This window comes from Mirounga leonina, unplaced genomic scaffold (genome assembly GCF_011800145.1).
Source record: "Mirounga leonina isolate KUSES-001 unplaced genomic scaffold, KU_Mleo_1.0 Mir_173, whole genome shotgun sequence".
NCBI classification, from domain to species: Eukaryota; Metazoa; Chordata; class Mammalia; order Carnivora; family Phocidae; genus Mirounga; species Mirounga leonina.
The window spans coordinates 66,458,781-66,478,227 of NW_023270447.1; the positions used below are offsets into that span (position 1 = coordinate 66,458,781).

At 48.6% G+C, this 19,447-nt stretch overlaps 1 protein-coding gene across 3 annotated transcripts in view; it reads left to right on the top strand.

Moving 5' to 3' along the window:
* The window catches only part of OSCP1 (organic solute carrier partner 1), a 25,556-nt gene extending 13,065 nt beyond the window's left edge, over positions 1 to 12,491 (top strand). For 2 of the 3 annotated variants that reach the window (XM_035019087.1, XM_035019088.1), the window contains 7 exons: positions 464 to 544; positions 7,633 to 7,736; positions 8,187 to 8,315; positions 8,855 to 8,924; positions 10,333 to 10,472; positions 11,426 to 11,489; positions 11,709 to 12,032. In XM_035019087.1, the coding sequence (XP_034874978.1) occupies positions 464 to 544; positions 7,633 to 7,736; positions 8,187 to 8,315; positions 8,855 to 8,924; positions 10,333 to 10,472; positions 11,426 to 11,489; positions 11,709 to 11,825 (705 nt within the window). In that variant the 3' untranslated portion in view covers positions 11,826 to 12,032. Of the gene's footprint in view, positions 1 to 463; positions 545 to 7,632; positions 7,737 to 8,186; positions 8,316 to 8,854; positions 8,925 to 10,332; positions 10,473 to 11,425; positions 11,490 to 11,708 lie in introns of all 3 variants that reach the window. The other variant, XM_035019086.1, reaches the window with a different exon arrangement.
* Positions 12,492 to 19,447: the final 6,956 nt, after the last annotated feature.

Consider the following 19,447-nt stretch of genomic DNA (forward strand, 5'->3'; position numbering starts at 1 on the left):
AAAAAAAAAAAAAAAAAAAAAAAAGGCCAGATTCTATGACAGAACAGGATGACGGATGCCAAAGCCTGCCACTCTCCTGAAGAATCCTAAAAATCTACAAGTATCCATTTGGTCATATAACAGGCATTACCGTCTTAGGCCCTCTCACTGTGGGCTTCCACATGCAGAAAGCAACGACACAGGGCATGGCCATTTCCTCTTGACTTTTCTGAAAGGGAGCTGGCGGGGGGAAAGGCCCCTCCAGGTCTGGGGGGAACAAGAGAGGTGAAGTATCCCCCAACTTGGCTGTGGCCCACTGGGGTCGGCCGCACTGGCTCTGCCGCTGCCCCTCTCAGCCCCAGCAGCTGAGTCCCCTGCCTGCTTCTGTGGCTCCCGCCCCCCAGTGCCCGCCTAGCCTTGCCCATCTGCACTTCTCACCTCACTTCTGGAAGTGAAGCGCTTCTCTCTGCTTTGCATCCGGCAGATATACGGGGCACTGTCTGCGGGGGAGTTCCAGCTGATCCGGCAGACACTCCTCATCTTCTTCCAGGACCTGCACATCCGGGTGAGTGAATGGGCGGCCCAGGAGCACGCTGCCACTGCCGTCCTAGGGAAGCAGGGTGCCAAGTGGTCAGGCAAAGGAGGGCTGAGGTTGCCCAGTTAGTGATTCCTCCATGGTTGGCTCCATGATGATAAACTTTCTGATAACAAATCTCAGCAGTTTTTAAATGGACCAAGGAAGACAATGATACCACCATTCCTTCCCAGTTACTTTATGTGTTCCTTTAAAATATGATTTATTCTCTTCTCTGGAGGAAATGTGTTCTCAAGGCTACCAGCCTGATATCAATGAGAAAGCCTTTTCTCAAACCGTTAACATCCTTGACTTCTCCAGTATCTGCCCCTGGCAGGAGGCTGCCCTCCCACTCCATGAAACCCACCTTTCCTGGACTCTCATGGCGCCAGACCATCCTGGCCTTGCTTTACCCCTCCCAGCTCTGTGCCCCTCACTCCTTCCTCCCCCTTTCCTTCACCTTCACCTAGGATTTCGGAGTCTCACCTACACCCTCCCCTTGCCCTAGCCCTGCCACCTAGACCCACATCTCCACCTGCTTGCTGAGCTCTCCATGAGGAGGCACCCAGTGCCTACAATGTAAGGTCTGCAGTGAAACTCATCTCCAAAATTCCAGTCCTGCACCACTTCCAGCATCCCGATTTCTTGTGAGGGCCCCACGACTTCTTCACTCACTCAGCTCAGAAGCAGAGCATGACCTTTGATTCCCCTTCTCTGCTCTTCATCTAAAGCTCTCCCAAGGCTGCCTTTTCAGGGTCCACATCCTCCTTCCCCTCCCCGCTGCCCCCAGGCTGGCTCAGGCCCCCCTCTGCCTGTTGGCTGTGGCTCCCAACTGACCCTGCGTCCTGACCCTGTCAGGCCTACTTGGGACAACTCCACACACTGCTGAGCTCCTGAATGTGGGGCCTGTCTCTCTTGGACAGGACGTCGTTCCTCTGCATAACTTAACACGATGCTCAGGGAAGGATGGGTGATAGGGCCAAATGAGCCGAGGCTCTGGAGTCAAACATCCTGGCGTCTGAATCCCAGCTCCAACACAGCTCCATGAGCTTGGGCAAATTACCTCTCTTGAGCCTTACCTTCTTCATCTGAAAACTGGACATGATGATGCCTTATTGCGAGCGTATACTGATGCATCGTGTGTAATATGTGTGGATTTGCTTGTACGTTTCCTTCCAGAAACTGGTCACAGTGATTACCTCCTGGTTGTGGAGAACTGCATGGAGGATGGGAACAGGACAGAGACTTATGTTCCATCATATATCTTTTGAACCTTTTGAATCTTGTACTTGTGTAGGCGTAACATATTCACACAATAAAATTCAAAAAAAAAGAAGCAGTAGGATGCACTTAGTGCCTGATCATTATTTCCCTTCCACGGACCAGGGAAGACAAATAGATTTCAACTCAGAGGCCAATTTTATGTTTAACCCTCATGAATAATTTTATTTGCTATGGATCGAGTAATAATAACACCAATATAAATTAAGATCTCTAATAGTCATCGATTAAAATAAAAAATATGAAACTACAAATAAGATTAAGTTTGGCATTGCTTTAAAATATTGAAAACTCTGCATCAGATTCTTATCAAATGGTGCCTATTTGGACATTGTTTCATGGATTGTAGCAATATGAGCAGCCATATTGATTTCTCAGTTCTGACAAGATAAAATTCATTATAATGAAAAGACACTCCTAGTAATAAGTTTATAACAAAATCATTAAAATACATTAAACTACAAAATATATTAAGCTTTAATTGCTAAATAGGCAAGCAATGAAACATCAGAATGGTCATGAAGAAAAATAGGAATCACATATCCTGACGATATTCAGCCACCGCTGTGACACTTGGCTGGTCTTCCAAATCTGGTCTTGAATGGTATTTCTGCTCAGCTGCAATTTGTGCTTGCCAAGGCAGATTTTCTCTGTTTTCAAAACAGCCTTGGTAGTCTTTAGATTTGTTAGTAAAACCAACTAAAAGTCAAGAAAACACTGGTCTGATCTAACACTCCCTTGCTTACTGTTTAACCAAAGCAAACGCAAAACGCTGCATCCTGATATCCACAGCTTTCTGTGGTATCAAGAAACAACCTGAAGTGGTCTGAATGTGCTCAAGGCCCTGACCTGCACCCAGGCCTGGCCACAGACCGCCCAAAGACCACTTCCACGTGGAATCCTGAGCAGTTCTTTACAACCATTCCAATCCCCAACCCCCTCAGCCCTCCAGAGTCCTTCCAGAGTTGCCTCCGAAAGGGTAGGCGCCTCAGCTCAGCCACCCTCTCCTGTACTCTCATTCCATTCATGCTTCCTTCCCTCGAGGACTTTCCTCGTGTGCCTCCCGTTGTTTCAGTTGTTGGAAAACATCATGCCATCTTTGCCTCTTCATAGAACGTTCCCTATCCCTCCCCTCCACGACCCGCTCTGCTTGGAAACAGTTCATCCCTGTGACACTCGTCAGTCCACCACAGGTTTATAGAGCGCACCATTTTCAGTGTTAGAGATACAGAAGTGAACAAGACCGAGGCCCTGCCTTAACGAGGTTCTACGCCTAGTAGGAATAGACAGGGAGGATAAGTAAGTCATGTTCTTGTTCTGATAACTTTAGGAAGATGGCAAGATAAGGTAAAGTTAGAAAGGGCAACAGAGATGGGATGTCGCCTGCGACCAGCGCTGTCCAATAGCCCTTTCATGATGGAGAGTATATCTGTGCTGTCTAGTACAATAGCCACTAGCCACAGGTGGCCACTGAGCACTTGAAATATGGCTAGTGTGACCGAGAAACTGAATTTTTAATTTAGCTTAATTTGTTTAAGATTTTATTTATTTATCTGTCAGGGAGAGAGAGAACACACGAGCGGGAGGAGGGGCAGAGGGAGAAGCAGGCTTCTCCTCGAGCAGAGAGCCCAATGCAGGACTCGAGCTCAGGACCGTGGGATCATGACCTGGGCCAAAGGCAGACGCTTAACCGACTGCGTCCCCCCGGGTGCCCCTAATTTGGCTTAATTTTAATAGCCGCACTCGACTAGTAGCTACTGTACGGGACAGCACATCCTTATGAGAGAGTTAGAGTCGAGTCAAGGGCAGCCTTTCTGAGGACAGACATTTTAGTTGAGAACGTAACTAACAAAGACCTCAGGGAAGCACCTCTAAACGGAAGGGACAGCAAGTTCAAAGGCCCTGAGGTGGACAGAGCACGACAGAGAGGAAGCCAGTGTGAGTGAAGCGCGTGTAGGCAGGAGTGCTGCAGTTCACAGGTGGAGTGTGCAGGGGGGGCACTAACAGATCAGGCCAGACGCCAGTCATAACCGAACTGGCACCTACCAGCTGACTTTAGCTTTATACCCTAGTGAGGAGTTTAGTTTGTTCTTAGAGTAAAGAAAACATTTCAGGCCTCCTAAGGTAAGTGGTAACATGATCTGATTTGTGTTCTGGAAGATGAACTGCATGGGACAGGGTTGGAGGTAGGACAGCAGTGAGGACACTATTGTAGAAATCTAGGTAGAAAATGAAAGTTCTTGGCATAGGTGCTGCCACTGGAGATAGCGAGAACTCGTCACATCTGGGGTATCCCTTCAGGGCAAGAGCAGTAAGACTTACTGAGAAATTGAACGTGGGGAGGAAGGAAAAGACGAACGAAGAATGACTACTATGTTTCTGGCCTGAGCAGCTGCTGGTGCCTAGTGCCGTTGAATGAGAGGCAGAGGGACTGAGGGAAGTGTATTTGGGTAGAAAAATTAATTAACTCTATCTAAGTTTGATTTGCCTATTAGACCTCCTATTTGGCGATGTCAAATAAGCAACTGAATATGCAAATTGAGAGCCCAGAGGAGAGATGGTCAGCATACATCATAGAGATGGCATTTGAAGACTTCTGGCTCTTGGTGGAGGCTGGTCATTCTCCCTCGTCCACCGGTAGGATGTGAGAAGCAGGGTCGGCATTCTGCCACCTGCCCCCTCACTTTCAGATCTTTATTCTCCTGCCCTCACCAACGTGGCCCTCCTCTAGTGAGGCCAGACCAGCCACTACAACACCGTGCAAACCCTGCACTCAGCACTCACTGCTGAAACTTCCTGCTCACCTGTGTTCCCAGAGTGTTCACATCCCTGGCTCCCTGTCCTCCTGGCCACCAGAGCCCTGTCCCCACCCTCGGGAACATGCCTCATCCAGCACTCTGGCCCCACAGCTCTGTGACCTTCATTTCCTCTTTCCATAGGAAACATGCTTCCTGCCCTCAGGAACTCATTAGAGAAGGGGAAAAGGCACCAAGTGCCTTGCAGATGTTTGATTTTAAAACAGGAGAGTATAAAGAGAGAGGCCACAAAGGAGGGAGTGGTCAGTTCTACCTAAGAGAATCAGAAAAGTCAGGGCGCCTGGCTGGCTCAGTTGGTGGACCATGCGACTCTTGATCTCTGGGTTGTGAGTTCAAGCCCCACGTTCAGTGTAGAGATTACTTAAATAAATGTTTTTTAAAAGAAAAGAAAACGAAAAGTCTTCATAGAGGATCTGACATCTTTTTTTAAAAATGGGTTTTCACAGGCCCATGGGAGATAAGGGGAGGGGTTACCTGGACACCCTAGGTGAAGGACACCACCCCAATAAGGGCATGAGGCACGTAACCGCCTGGGGTATTTGGTGGTGCAGGGGGTGCAGAAGGCTGCAAGCGTTTGGGTATGGCTGGAACATAGGATTCAAGGAGGAACATGGCTACAGAGAAGAACAAGGGCCAACTGGACATTATCAGGCAGGCAGTAGAGAGCCACTGAAGCAGGGGAGGGACATGGTCAGATAGAAGTTTAGAAGAGTCTCTGCAGCAGCCCATTGGAGGAGGGATCACAACCGGGTGAGAGGGCAGGCAGCGAGGTCAGTTAGGAGGCACCTGCAGTGGCCAAGTCAGAAACAACAAAGGTCTGCACCAGGGACCAGGGCGGAAAGGAGGGGCCAGATACAAGGAGGGATACTGGGGAGGCAGGGCTTGACGACTGAATAGACATAGGAAGGTGGGGGTCAGGGGAGCTCAGACTGCTGGCTTGGTGCCCTCATGGTGTCATCCACTACGACTGGAAACACCAGAGGAGGATCCATGATGACCCCTGTTCTGAGCAGGGTGAATTTGAGGTGCATCCCACGGAACCTATAGGTGGACACGTCTAATAGGCAGTGGGATAGATGCATCAAGTGCCCAGGGAAGAAGGCTAAGTGGCAGCTCGAGATCTGGGAGCCATCAGCACGGAGGTGAACACTGGGAATACATGGGATCAGCTGGGGGAAAAAAGGGTGGAGTAAGAGGAGAAGGACAGGGGAGAGTCGCACTTACAGCTGAGGGCCAGCAGAGGGGCTGGGCAAGCAGACAGACCCAACAGTCCTGTCCAGCCAAGGGCAGGTTGTTGGGTCAAACACAGCTACACGTTGGACTGAAGTGTGTCCATTTCAGACCTGCTGTGACATAGTGTGTTAGAATTAGTCTAACTGTGTTAGAATTAGGCTCACAGAGGGTCCAGCACATATATATACATTCCCACGTCTCTAAATTTTCTTTCTCTGTGCTTGTATTCACATTCTTGGTCACAGAATCTCAAGGGCAAAAATTCCTTAACAGTTGTCCAGCCAAACCCTCCAATCAAACCAGTTTACACATTCCCCCGAAAACATACCTTCTGCCCTCCCATCTCTGCTTCTAAAATGTCTTTACACCCACCTTCCTCTAGGACCAGCTCCAAACCCACAGTTAGCCCTACCACCCCCATGCCTGTGGTCATTCTCTTCAGTGGGTCATTTAACTATGCATATGCTACCCAGCATCTCCTGCTTTATACTGTCCCTTTTTCCCATTTTATGCTTGGGTCCTGTGTCCAATTAGACTGCAATACTGAGAGTATTAGCTACCATGTATTGAGCACTTACTATGTGTCAGACTCTGTGATAACTGCCTTTTCATTATCTGATTTAGCGGGTAACATTTGCCCATTAAATAGATGCTATTATTACCCCTAGTTTACCAAAGAGAAAACCAATGCACAGAAAGGTTGTGTAACTTACCAAAAACCCAGAGCCAAGGAGTGCCCCAGGCGGGGCATGAGCCGAGCCAAACTGCCAGCTTATGAATTCTTACCGCTTCCCATTGTCGTTTGTTTGCACGCAACAGATGCTTACTTTTGATGATATTACGAATATAATCTTGTAGCATTTTAGAGTTAAGGGATCTTCAAATTTATCTCATTTTACAGATGAGGAAGCTAAGATCCAATAAAACTGATTAACTGCTACAGCCTTTATGGGATTTAATCTGACCCTGACCTCGACATGAAGTATGCAAACCAGGGGGTGCCCGGCTGGCTCAGTCGGTAGAGCAGGCGACTCTTGATCTCTGGGTTTTGAGCTTGAGGCCCATGTTGGGTATAGATATAGAGATTACCTAAAAAAAAATAAAAATAAATTTTTTTAAAAAGTACACAAACCAGGGAGTAGAAATAAGCATAATGTGGTGTTTTCAGTCACATAGAAAAACTTCAGACTCTAATGCCAACTGTATCCACGTGCTCTGGCCTCTTCCCACCAGTCCAGCACATGGCCAAAAAATTGGGCTCCAGAGTCAGAAACACAAGGGTTGAATCCTCAGCTCTGCCCCCTGTGAGCTGGCTGGCCTTGAGAAAGTGCCTCAACCTCTAAGCTGCCAATTCCTCACCTGTAAAATGAAGGTTTGGATAGCTCAAGCCTCACAGATGTATGGGAAGTTCGGCAGGGAAACAAGGAATGGGTGTGGAATTAGTTTTGAATCGTGGCCCTGTCTCTTACTATTCTCTTCGGGCAAGTCACCTCACTCTGGGAGCCTCAGCTTCCTCATCTCTAAAATGGAGGTAATACAGTTCACCTGGAAGACTTGCTGTACACTTCAAAAGGTCTGTTTGTAACAACACCGTAACTCTGCAGGGCTAGTTATGCTGAGTCTTTCTGTCTCGTTGTTATAAACTCACTAGGTAACATCCCCAAGCCATTATACATCTACCCATCCTCAGAGTGCTTGTGTCTAGAAAAATATACCAAAAAAATGACAATAAGTGTATTTTTTTTCCAGGTATCCATATTTCTAAAGGACAGAGTCCAGAATTCTAATGGTCGCTTTGTGTTGCCCGTGTCTGGGCCTGTTCCCTGGGGAACTGAAGTTCCTGGACTCATCAGGTGAATTCTCAACTGTAACCGTCAGACCAACGTTGGGGTGCCAGGGAACAAACACGTGGGCCACCACAGAGAATGCGGCACTGCTGGGCGCCCCCTTCCTTCAGTAAAGCACGGCAGGTAGAAGGTCAGGTTCTCATCCCAGCTGTGCCACTGAGCAGACACTTGAGGCCAAGCACCCAGTTCTTCAGGATTCACTTCCTCATCTATTAAATGGTTGCTGTGAGGGTGAATAAGATAATAATGCTCTAAAGTGCTTGCACAGCACCTGGCACATAATATGCGCTTGGTAAATATTATTATTATTGTATTATTATTATTATTGCTTCAACCAGCATCTTTATCTTGAAGGAGTGCACGAATTCCTTTTTGTCCCATAGTACAAAGAATAAAGAAGCCTCCAGGACTCCCCAAGCTTGGAGAACATTCCATCATGTCATATTTGTATTGTAGAATATTCGACGACAGAGGCAAAGAAGTGAAGAAGATAGAATTCAAGCATGGTGGACACTATGTCACTGCACCAAAAGAAGGTTCTTTTGAACTTTATGGAGACCGAGTCCTGAAACTGGGAACCAATATGTAAGCAAATTCTCCCTCCCTGAATGAATTCAAGTCTGAGGGAGGTCACTTCACTTAAAAAACCAGCTTGACTTCCACTATGAAAATCCCTGCTGACAAGTGAAATCATTTCCCCTCTCAGATACAGTGCATGCAGAGCGCTGACATTTTCAAAGGGCCCCCAACATTTCCAAACATAAGGCAACGCACCAGACTGAAAAGATATATAATTGTCAGTAGCCACGGAAGAGAACTAGCCCAACCCTGTGTCACAGTGGAGGTCAGAAAGGCGAGGCCTTCACGTAGTGTTCACATTTTCTGCAGTAAAATATGTTCCTTTGCCAGAAGAGCCACTTCCACGCAGCCTCGCAGGTATTTTTCTTTGGGAAAGCATGAAGTCTGTATGGTTGGCACCCACTCAGTTATATTCTGTACTCCCAGCACATTTCTGGATGCTTTTTAATGTCTCACAATAGAAGTTACGCGCTCTGTTTATGAGTTACAAGGAAGTCGGTGTGAAAGGGCTGGGCAGTGTTTTTACAATTTTCCGTTGATACCAGGTACAGTATGAACCGGCCCGTGGAAACCCACATGTCTGGAGCATCCAAAAACTTAGCTTCCCGGACACAGGTGAGCTGCTGCCTTCCTTCTTCATCTTCAGAGCTTACTTCTCGACACACAAATCTAGACGGGGAGAAGGGTGGAAGCTCTAGACTTCAAAGCTAGCCAGCGTTTTTCCCTCATTGTCTGCCATCTTCTCAGTTCAGCCTTACAAGGACAAAGGTTTTTAATTGTAGTTTCTCATGAAGACTTCCAGTGATCTGACTAATTAGGTAATTTTAGGCTTGGCTCAACCACCGTAACTAAGCCGGAACCACACACCAGGCCACGTGAAATAGCATTGTACCAGCGCCCCCGGGTCTGTGGGTGCGGAGTCCAGCACTGCCGTGTCTTCTGATCCTGACAGCAAACCCTTCTCAGTGCTGCCCTCTACAGTGCTGCGGTAGCTACGTTCAAAACGGGGTTTTAGATTCTCTGAATTCCATCTTTGTAAATTCTCACACAAGTCGCTACTAGCTAGCTCTAGGACAGATCAGGAAATATTCAGTTATTTGGCAAACATTTACTGAACTACTGCTATGGGCTGGGAACCCAGGGACACAAAGCTGGCTTAGAAGGAGAAACAGGCATGCAGACCAAGGTGTCAGTATAAGCAAAGGCGCCAAGGGACAAAAGAGCAGAGTGGTATTTGGGGGAAGCAGGGAGGCAGCGTCTCTCCTGCATGGCTAGATCATAATGCAACTGAGGCAGGTGGCCAGAGATTTGCCTATACCGGGGCACTGGGGCTTGATTCCAAAGAGGCTTAAGCAGTTTGGACTTTGCCATTTCGGCAGAAGGCAGAGGGGGTTTATCTCCAGCAAGGAAGAAGTAAGAGGAGAACTCTACTTTAGATAACTGGCGGCAGAGTGACAGGAAAAAAAAAAAAAAAAGACAGTGGAAGAGGCAGAGCAGGGGGGCAGCTCGGTTAGAGGAGCGGGCTTGGAAGGAGGCGTGAGCGTTGAATGGGCCAGACTGCAGCAGGAGGGACTGGATCCCGGGTGTGTTCACCACAGTCACCACCTGAGGGCAGTGTGGTAGCTCCGATGGAAGGAGGGCCCTAGGCCCCAGGGCATTTGCTGAGGCTGCTTGGAAATGCCCAGGGAACTAGATTGACAGAAGAGGAAGCAATGTTCTTCTCCTTCAAGGAGGAAGGTCGTCGGAGGAGAACGGGGATGCCTGGGGCCCTCCACTCATCTTGAAAGTGTGAGAATCTCTGGTTTGCTGCCTTGCTAATAAGGGTCCTTCTGCTTCTGATGTGGACTTTTTCTGTTTGGGTTTAAGCCTGTTTTCTATGCTTTATTTGGACCCAGTTCTTCCTAGGATAATTTAAACAGTTATTGTTTTGCCTGGTTCTATAATACCACCGTGGGTCTCGAGGGTCTCAGCAGGAAATGTGATCACCTTCATGTGGCTAAAAATCATGAAATTGTTTCTGCAGGAAAGCATTGCTCCAAACCCTCTTGCTAAAGAAGAGCTGAATTTCTTGGCCAGGCTGATGGGAGGGATGGAGATTAAGAAACCCAGTGGCCCTGAGCCAGGATTCCGGTTGAATCTCTTTACCACCGATGAAGAGGAGGAGTACGTTTTAAACCTGCTTCTTACAAGGCATATCTAAAAATCCTAAGTGTGATAAGAACCAAAAAATGGCCATTATAAGCCAGTAACACTTATAAATATAGATGTAAAGGTCACAGAGGAAAACCCAGCAAATTAAATAACCTAGTTAAAGAAGAATCCACCAGTATTAAATAGTCTGAACCTTCTGGATTCATTCAAGAAATAGTTCTAATGTTTTACTTAGCAAAGCATAGCTGAACAAGAAGTATTGGAAGTCAAGATAATCATAGTAAGAAAAATCTGTTAAGAAACCAGAGGGGAGTCAGAGCATGATTGATGTCTTTGGGATAAGACAGTCTCCCCCAAAACCAATAGGAAGAGTCATCCACCCAGATTTATACAGAGCTTTCCAGTTTATAGAGCACCTTTGCACCATTATCTCATGTGACCCTCCCCACAACCAAATATTTGGGGTGGGGGTTGCCTTCCAGTTCCATATCCACTGAACTAACTTTGGTGCACCTGTGTGCTTACATGGTAAGTGCCGGGGACACAAAGATGGGAGTGTAAGACCTAGAGCCTGTGCTCAGGAGCTCGCAGGGTAGGAAGAGAATGTACCGGACACAAGTTATTTCAGTGCCATGTCATAAATGCGCTAAGGGAGGACTCAGCAATTGACTTTGCACCGGCAGATGGAGGGAGTTGGCATCTGGGCTTGGTGTTGGAGTTTGCCAAGCAGAGGAAGGGGAAAAACATTGTTGGCCCAGTTCAGTACATGCAAAGGCACAGAGACAGATAAGGACTTGACTTTCCGGAGCATCGGGTGCACTGCTTGGGAAAAGGGCAGAAAGCTGAAGGGAAGTGGCAGAAGGTGAGGCAGAAAAAACAGGCAGCGAAATTATCAGATGCCAGTGCGCCACACTGGCAGGGAGAAAACCCTAACCTTTGACCCGTTTCTCTACCACCTCCTGCAGACAAGCAGCGCTAACCAGGCCAGAAGAGTTATCCTATGAGGTTCTCAACATACAAGCTACTCAGGTGGGTGCAGGCAATTACACAAGCCAAGCGTCAGTCCCCTCCTCATCTCCTGCCAACCTCGAACGTCCCACGCCCTCCCTTCTCTCTCACCAGCACGTATCCAGAGTCCCTATTCTGACACGCATCACAGTGGCGGGACAAAAATTCAACACCATCTGCTCGGAGAAGCCGCCTTGCTGAAACACCCTTCTCAGCCTTGCCCTCTCACTTCTCCAACAGGACCAGCAGAGGAACGAGGAGCTGGCTCGCATCATGGGGGAGTTTGAGGTCATGGACCAGCCGAGGCAGAGCGCCAGCAAGGGGGATGATCTGCTTGCCATGATGGATGAGTTATAGCTGTGCTGGCCCGGCTCGCCCCCCCAAACGCCCCCTATGGGACAGGCTGCCGGATGAGGACCCTGGGGATGCTCCAGGGAGCAAAATGCTGCTGCGAGTTTTATACTGAGCGTTAACTCCCATTTCTGTCTATGTTGTAATGAACTACGCAAGTCTCCCTCAAGGAGTGCCATGTCTGGAAGGCACACACATACGGAGGTTTTCGGCAAAATAGATTCTGGCTTTTAAACTGGACCTTTTCTGATTTCTTCTGGCTTTATGGCAACCACCCAAAGCATCCTGGGCCATAGGTTCAAGCACCAGAGTCGCTGAGGGGGCGCACCTGTTGCTGCTCTCAACTGTACCTTTCCTGTGGACACGTGCAGCCCACAGACACCTGTCTGTGGGTCATCACAAGACTTCAGAGCTTCCTGGGACGTACTCAGCCTTGGGAGTGAGTTTGAAATAGGTGGGAAGGGCGGTTGGGACCCAGTTTAGACGGTCCTCCTCTGCCCTGGAAATTGTAACCTCAGAGGCTGAGTAAGCCAAGCCGTGACCGGGAACACGCAGCTGGGCCCCACGCGGAGCAGGTGGGTGTTCTCTGTCGTTCTCTGCACATCTCACTATCGGTATGTGGTGTGGGCTTATCCCATATGGAAATGTGTAACAAGGAAACGGTTTGCTTGATATGTACGCCTCACCCCCAGAGTCTTCCTCTGCCACTTAGTGTTCTTGCCTTCTAAAGACCCCCCAGCATGACGCGCCATAATATCCCTCTCCACTTCACCCTCAGGGGCCAGGCAGAGCCGTAAGTGAATGGGATACGTGGGAGGCACTCGTGGTGTGCCACTTTCCCTTCCACGGACCAGATGAGTTACTTCCCCTGGCAGGAGGCCAAGTCTAATTAAGATCCATGTAAAATATCTCAGGCCAGGGCTGCCCAAACTGCTTCAGAAAGGAGCATTAGCCCTCCACCACATGATCCTCCTGGACTGAGTAACTGGCAGGCTCAGGGCCAGCCAACATCTAGAGGTCAAGGTCCATTGAGTCCCATGGAGGGAATATCCAGAATGGCGGAAGGCAAGAGAGAAATGGAGCTGAGCTGGTCATTGCCTGGGATGGAGCCAACCACAGGGACCACTCTGGCCCCTCACACCGCGACAAGAGTGGAGGCAGACGTACTTCTGGAACGTGAGGGCCAGGGAAGCTGTCTTTAGCCTGCCTAAGGCATAGCATTTGGATACAGAAAAAGATAAGTCACCAAATGAACTTCACGTTGCTTCCTACCAATGAGAGTTACACTTCTTACCTGCAGAACCCCACAGAAGGTCTCTTGGGGAGGAGAAGCATAGCATGCCATAAGCTGCTTGTTACAGCTTATAAAGTACCCTCTGTTTTAGTCTCTTTTAAGCAATCTGGACACTAGTTGAGGTGGCCTGAAAAGGTGACAGATGAAGGAAAAGGTTCTATCCTGTTCTGAGTCAGGTTCCCACCATGCTGCTACAAACCCAGGCTTCACTGCTTGCTCCAGGCCTGTCCTAGGGCCTTGGAGGTGGGCCACCAGCTGCCGAGAAGCAGCCTCCTCCCCTCACCTATCCCAGAGCCATTCGGATGATTTCAAACGTGTCTGTTCCCTCAGTAAATAAACAAGATACAGATCTCCAGTAGGGCAGCCTTGTGATGAGGCAACCTTTGACTTTCATGTCTCTGTACTTGCACAGATATTGAGAAAAACAAGTTTACCTGTGTGGTGTTTGAGGGCATGCAGAGAAAGGAGGCAAGAGGAGGCAAAGAAAATGGAAGACAGGGATTGCTCTGGCAAGAATGTGGGCTGGGTACTAACTGGGTACTAACAACACAATAGTGTTCATTTAAAACCAGGCCCCCGCGTACGAGAGTATCCTACCGTAGTGCCCAGTGCGCTTCAGGGGAAGGTGGCCTGTCGTCAGAGTCAGGACACTGGGCTCTGGCCCCAGCCCTGCCCCAAATTCACCATGACCTCTTGGGCAGTCATTCTCACTGAGCCTTGGTTCCCTGACCTGGAAGAAAGAGAAAGAACTTGTTCACGGGCTTAAAGCCGGCTCGCCCAGTTACAGTGATGAGTGTATAGATTGCTAGGCCCTGCCCCAGGTGGGAGCTGAGAACTGGGATTTATACCCACACCACCCCCCACTCCATGCTTCAGGGGTAAATTTGCTCTCTTTCAGCTCTCCTGTGACTAACCTCTTCACAGCTGAGTTTCAAACTATTCCATTCCTGTTCATATAGTGTTGGCATGCCCTACAGATTATGGAAGGCAAAGTTCTAGAAAAGTCTTCTGAACGAAAGTTCTTTAATGGCTCCCAGAAGAAAGGTGTAAAAAGTGAGAGTGAAGGGGAAAAAGAAAAGGGGGATAGGTGTATTTAGCCCTGCCCTCAGTTCTAAGAGGAAAGCCACCTAGTCCACATATGTATCTAGCAATTCTTTTTTTTTTTTTTCAAGATTTTATTTGTTCACCTGACAGAGAGAGAGAGCACAAGTAGGGGGAGTGGGAGAGGGAGAAGTAGGCTCCCCACTGAGCAGGGAGCTCAACGTGGGGCTCAAACCCCAGACTCTGGGATCATGACCTGAGCTGAAGGCAGACCCCCAACCACCTGAGCCACCCAGGCACCCCATGTATCTAGCAGTTCTTAAAGGTGAACTCACTTTTTCCATCCCCAACATGGTAACCAGATCCCGGAGATCCTCAGGTCTAAACAGGGTCACAGTCCCTCATCCACTTGCACCTGCTTTATCACTGGTTTATATCCAGGATAGAGGTCAACTTAAGCCATGGAAAACCACAGAAAGAGAAATGCAAACTTTAGAAAATATATCTATTTACCATAGTACCTCATCATAAAGACCCAAATTAAAATCTGAAAACAAATACAACCTTTATTGTAACCTTCACTCCCTTTGTATTGTGCCCTGGGTAACTCCTCCTCAGGTGCCAAATTCCTGGATGGCTGGCAGGAGAGGGGGTTAAAGGAAGTGTTTACCAGGGGTTGGAGTACGGAAACCCCGTCACAGTTGGATCTTGCCCTCACAGCTTTGTGACTTAATGTGAAATAAATTCTCAGATCATAACTCCCCCTTTTCAAATGAGAACATCAAAATGCATTCCAAGGGCCAATGGAAATTACTCTGAATTATTTGATTAACACTTCCCCCCACCACTCTCTCTCTCTCTCACACACACACACACACACACACACACACACACACTACATTCTTTTTGTTTCTGGCCAGTGGTGCCTCTGCTGACAAAAATAACATTACCTTCTCTGTCAGTTCCCCAAACTACATGAAACCCCAATTGCATTAGTCATGGTGAAGCTACTCCGCTAAGAGCTGGGGCAGGCCCAGGACTCCTAAATTCGAGACACGCACATTTGCCTCAGATCACTCTGCCCTCCTTTGTCTTTATAAAACTCTCTAACTTTTGAAATATTGAGGCCATTGTTTTTTTTGTGGGGGGCGGTCCAAGGGGAAGTCATGGTGTCCACCAAGGACCTTTGATGCAGGTTTTCTGGATGTCCTATCCTAAAGGCCTCTCAGCTTCAGTTACCACTTTTTTTTTTTTTTAGATTTTATTTATTTGATAGAGAGAGACACAGAGAGAGAGGGAACACAAGCAGGGGGAGTGGGAGAGGGAGAAGCAGGCTTCCCGCCGAGCAGGGAGCCCGATGCGGGGCTGGATCCCAGGACCCCGGGATCATGACCCGGGCCGAAGACAGACGCTTAACGACTGAGCCACCCAGGCGCCCTTCAGTTACCACTTTTTCATGTGCTTTCCTTCATTTCTCCTCCCCACTTCAGCATATCTTTGATCTGTATGTACCCTTTCTTCTCTCAGTCACACCCAGCCTTCTTTCTGCACCTCAGACATGTATCTGAATGGCTGCTGAGGATGAACTCCCAGCCAAATGCTCCCACCCACACCTTGGGACTCTGCTTCTCCAGGTGGTCCTTGTTCCTCTGTTCACTCAGCCACACTCCAGGCTTCCTGGTCACCTCCCGCATCCCCCCAGTCCTCCAGCTCCTGTCACCACACAGATCCTTCTCCCTTCTCCTCCAGCCCTGACTCTGACTCTGCCCGATGCAATGGCCTGCTCTCATCCCCATTCCGCTGGGCCTTTGGAAGGCTCTTCTTGACCCTGCTAAACTCCATTTTCAGGGCGCCTGGGTGGCTCAGTCATTAAGCGTCTGCCTTCGGCTCAGGTCATGATCCCAGGGTCCTGGGATCGAGCCCTGCATCAGGCTCCCTGCTCCGCGGGAAGCCTGCTTCTCCCTCTCCCACTCCCCCTGCTTGTGTTCCCCCTCTCGCTGTGTCTCTCTCTGTCAAATAAATAAATAAAATCTTTAAAAATAAATAAATAGGGGCGCCTGGGTGGCTCAGTTGGTTAAGCGACTGCCTTCGGCTCAGGTCATGATCCTGGAGTCCCGGGATCGAGTCCCGCATTGGGCTCCCTGCTCGGCAGGGAGTCTGCTTCTCCCTCTGACCCTCCTCCCTCTCATGCTCTCTGTCTCTCATTCTCTCTCTCTCAAATAAATAAATAAAATCTTTAAAAAAATAATAAATAAAAATAAAAGTAAAAATAAATAAATAAATAAACTCCATTTTCTTCCTCAAACTCTCTCCCCCTTTGGCCACAGTGGCTCACATCCTACTTTCTGACCACACTTCCTCTCTCTCCCTCAGTGGCTCCTGATTGAGGATTGCCCTGCATGGTACAGATGTTGCTGTAGCCATTTTAACAAAGTCTGTCAAAATGGCCAGGTCAGGAGCGCCTGGGTGGCTCAGTCAGTTAAGCATCTGCCTTCAGCTCAGGTCATCCATCATTCAAGGGACCTGGGATTGAGCCCTAGGGTGAGCTCCACACAGCGGGAAGTCTGCTCTTCCCTCTCCCTCCACCCCTCCCTCCGGCTTGTGTGCACTCTCATTTTCTCTCTCTCTCAAAATAAATAAATCTTTTAAAAAGATGGCTAGGTCAATTGCCAGATGGCCCCTGTTTCACCCCCCGCTTCTCTCCCCATTCCTCACTCTCTTCTCATCTCCCCCCTCACCCTGCCCCCCAGACCACAGGCTCTCCTGTGCCCTGCAGCTCCCAAAAGTGTTGACATCACTTTCTTCCCAAGAGGCTGTTATTTTCAGCGATTACTATTGACTCGCAAATCTCTGTGACCCCCTCCTCGCCTGGACTGCAGGCTCACTTTCCCTGAGATCTTCCACATCACCTCATAACTCAGTGTCCAACACTAACGTCATTTTTACTTATTTGGTACATTTACCTTACTTTCAAAAGGCTAAAGAAACTTCTAAAATTAAATATAATACAGGGGCACCTGGGTAGCTCAGTCAGTTGAGCATCTGACTCTTGGTTTCGGCTCAGGTCATGATCTCAGGGTCGTTGAGACTGAGCCCTGAGTGGGGCTCCGTGCTCAGCTGGGGGTCTGCTTCCCCTCTCCCTCTGCCCCTCCCCCGGCTCCAGCGTGCACGGTCTCTCTCTCTCTCTCAAATAAATAAATCATTAAATGTAATACAGAATAGGACAATTTTCCACAGAAAGGAACTAGACGCAATGGGTAGAAGTTACCAAAAACATCCTAACAATGGACTCAAACACCTGGGAGCAAGTGACTGTCGAGGGGTTTGCACACTGGGTGCTGACTAGGAGCAGGTGACCTGGGAATTGCCCTCTCGGGATTCTGTGACCCTCTGACAATTAGAAACTGAACCAGGGGTGCCTGGGTGGCTCAGTTGGTTAAGCGACTGCTTTCGGCTCGGGTCATGATCCTGGAGTCCCTGGATCGAGTCCCGCATCGGGCTCCCTGCTCGGCAGGGAGTCTGCTTCTCCCTCTCCCGCTCCCCCCTCTTGTGCTCTTTCTCTCTCTCACTCTCTCTCTCAAATAAATAAATAAAATCTTTAAAAAAAAAAAAAAAAGAAAGAAAGAAAGAAACTGAACCAGAACAGCTCATCTAAAGGGAACAGAGACATTCAAGCTCCTGAAATGAACGCAATTCAAGTGGGCCCAGTACTAGGCTAGGTGTTGGATTGCAAAAATCTGAAACCAATTCTGGCTACTTAACTAGAGAAGGAATGTACTTAAAGGGCTTCAGGCAACTCACGGTTGTCAGGAAGACTGGAGAAGCGTGAGAGGGCGGCCGGGAGCCCAGGAAGGGCAGGGCAGCACAGGAGAGGACCAGCAACGAGGCCTGGATGGCACAGACCCCGGGATGGGGCCTGAACAGTCCCTGCTGGCTTAGGTCACAAGCACACGCCATAACTGACGAGGACCAGAGACAACATCTGGCCCTTAAATCACCTGTAGTGGGAAGCAGAACCCCACTTGCCACCGAAATGCATAGAACGTCAGATTTCCCCAACTGTGGGGAAAGGAGATTAATTGGCTGAGTAGCCAAAAAATGAGATAGCCCCCACAGGGTCATTCCACCATCTCTCAAGATACCCAGTTAAAATTTAAAATTTAAAATCATCAAGGGACTCCTGGTGGGCTCAGTCGGAAGAGCAAGCAACTCTTGACCAGGGCATTGTGAGTTCGAGCCCCCACGCTGGGTATAGAGATTACTAAAAAAATAAATAAACTTAAAAAAAAATTTTTTTAGGGGTTCCTGGGTGGCTCAGTCGGTTAAGCGTCCAACTCTTGATTTCAGCTCAGGTCATGATCTCAAGGTCTTGGGATCGAGGCCTGCCTCGGGCTCCGTGTTCAACAGGGAGTCTGCTTGAGATTCTCTCTCTCCCTCTGCCCCTCCCCCTGAGTGCGCCCCCCCTCAAATAAATAAATAAATCTTTTATCCATTTATTTGAGCGAGAGAGAGCACGAGCAGAGGAAAGAGGCAGAGGGAGAAGAAGACTCCCCGCTGAGCAGGGAGCCCGACATGGGGCTCGATCCCAGAACCCCAGGATCATGACCTGAGCTGACTGCAAGACACTTGGGCGCCGCAATAAGTAAATCTTAAAAAAAAAAATGTTAGTCATTGATTCCTCCTCTTCCCACCCACACTCCAGATCTAATCAGCCTTCAGGGAGTCTGATTAGCTTATTTCAGTCTTTAACATTCAGCCCTTCTTTCCATTCCCACTGCCACCGTCTTCATTCAGATCCCTGTCACCTTCTCACCACAATCATAAAGCCAGTGTTCCTCATATAACTGTCTTGTAGTGTGAAGCATTTGGGCCTCCTAAGGCCTTCTCTTTGTCTCAGCACCCAGGAGACTAGTAGGGGAGGAAGTAAGATTAACATAAACAAGTATGGTGAATCTGCATATGACAAGGAAACATGCAGCAAGCAAAATGTTACAGGGGTTAGGGGAGAGATCACTCCCAAATGGGGTAATTGGTGAAGACTTCAGAAAGGTACAGCAATTGAGCCAGGCTTTGAAGGAGGGATTGGACTTAACATCCAAAGATAAACAAGAAAGGATCCAAGGCAGATGCAGCAGGATAACAAAGGCAGAGGCAGGAGTGGAGGGCTTGTCTGAGTTGCTGAGTGGCTAGGTCTAACTAGAGAGGAGGACATTGGATCTCAGATTTTAGTGTGCATTATTGGATGTGCAGCTCTCCAAACTCTGCTTCTGATTCCGTGAAACAAAGCCTTCCA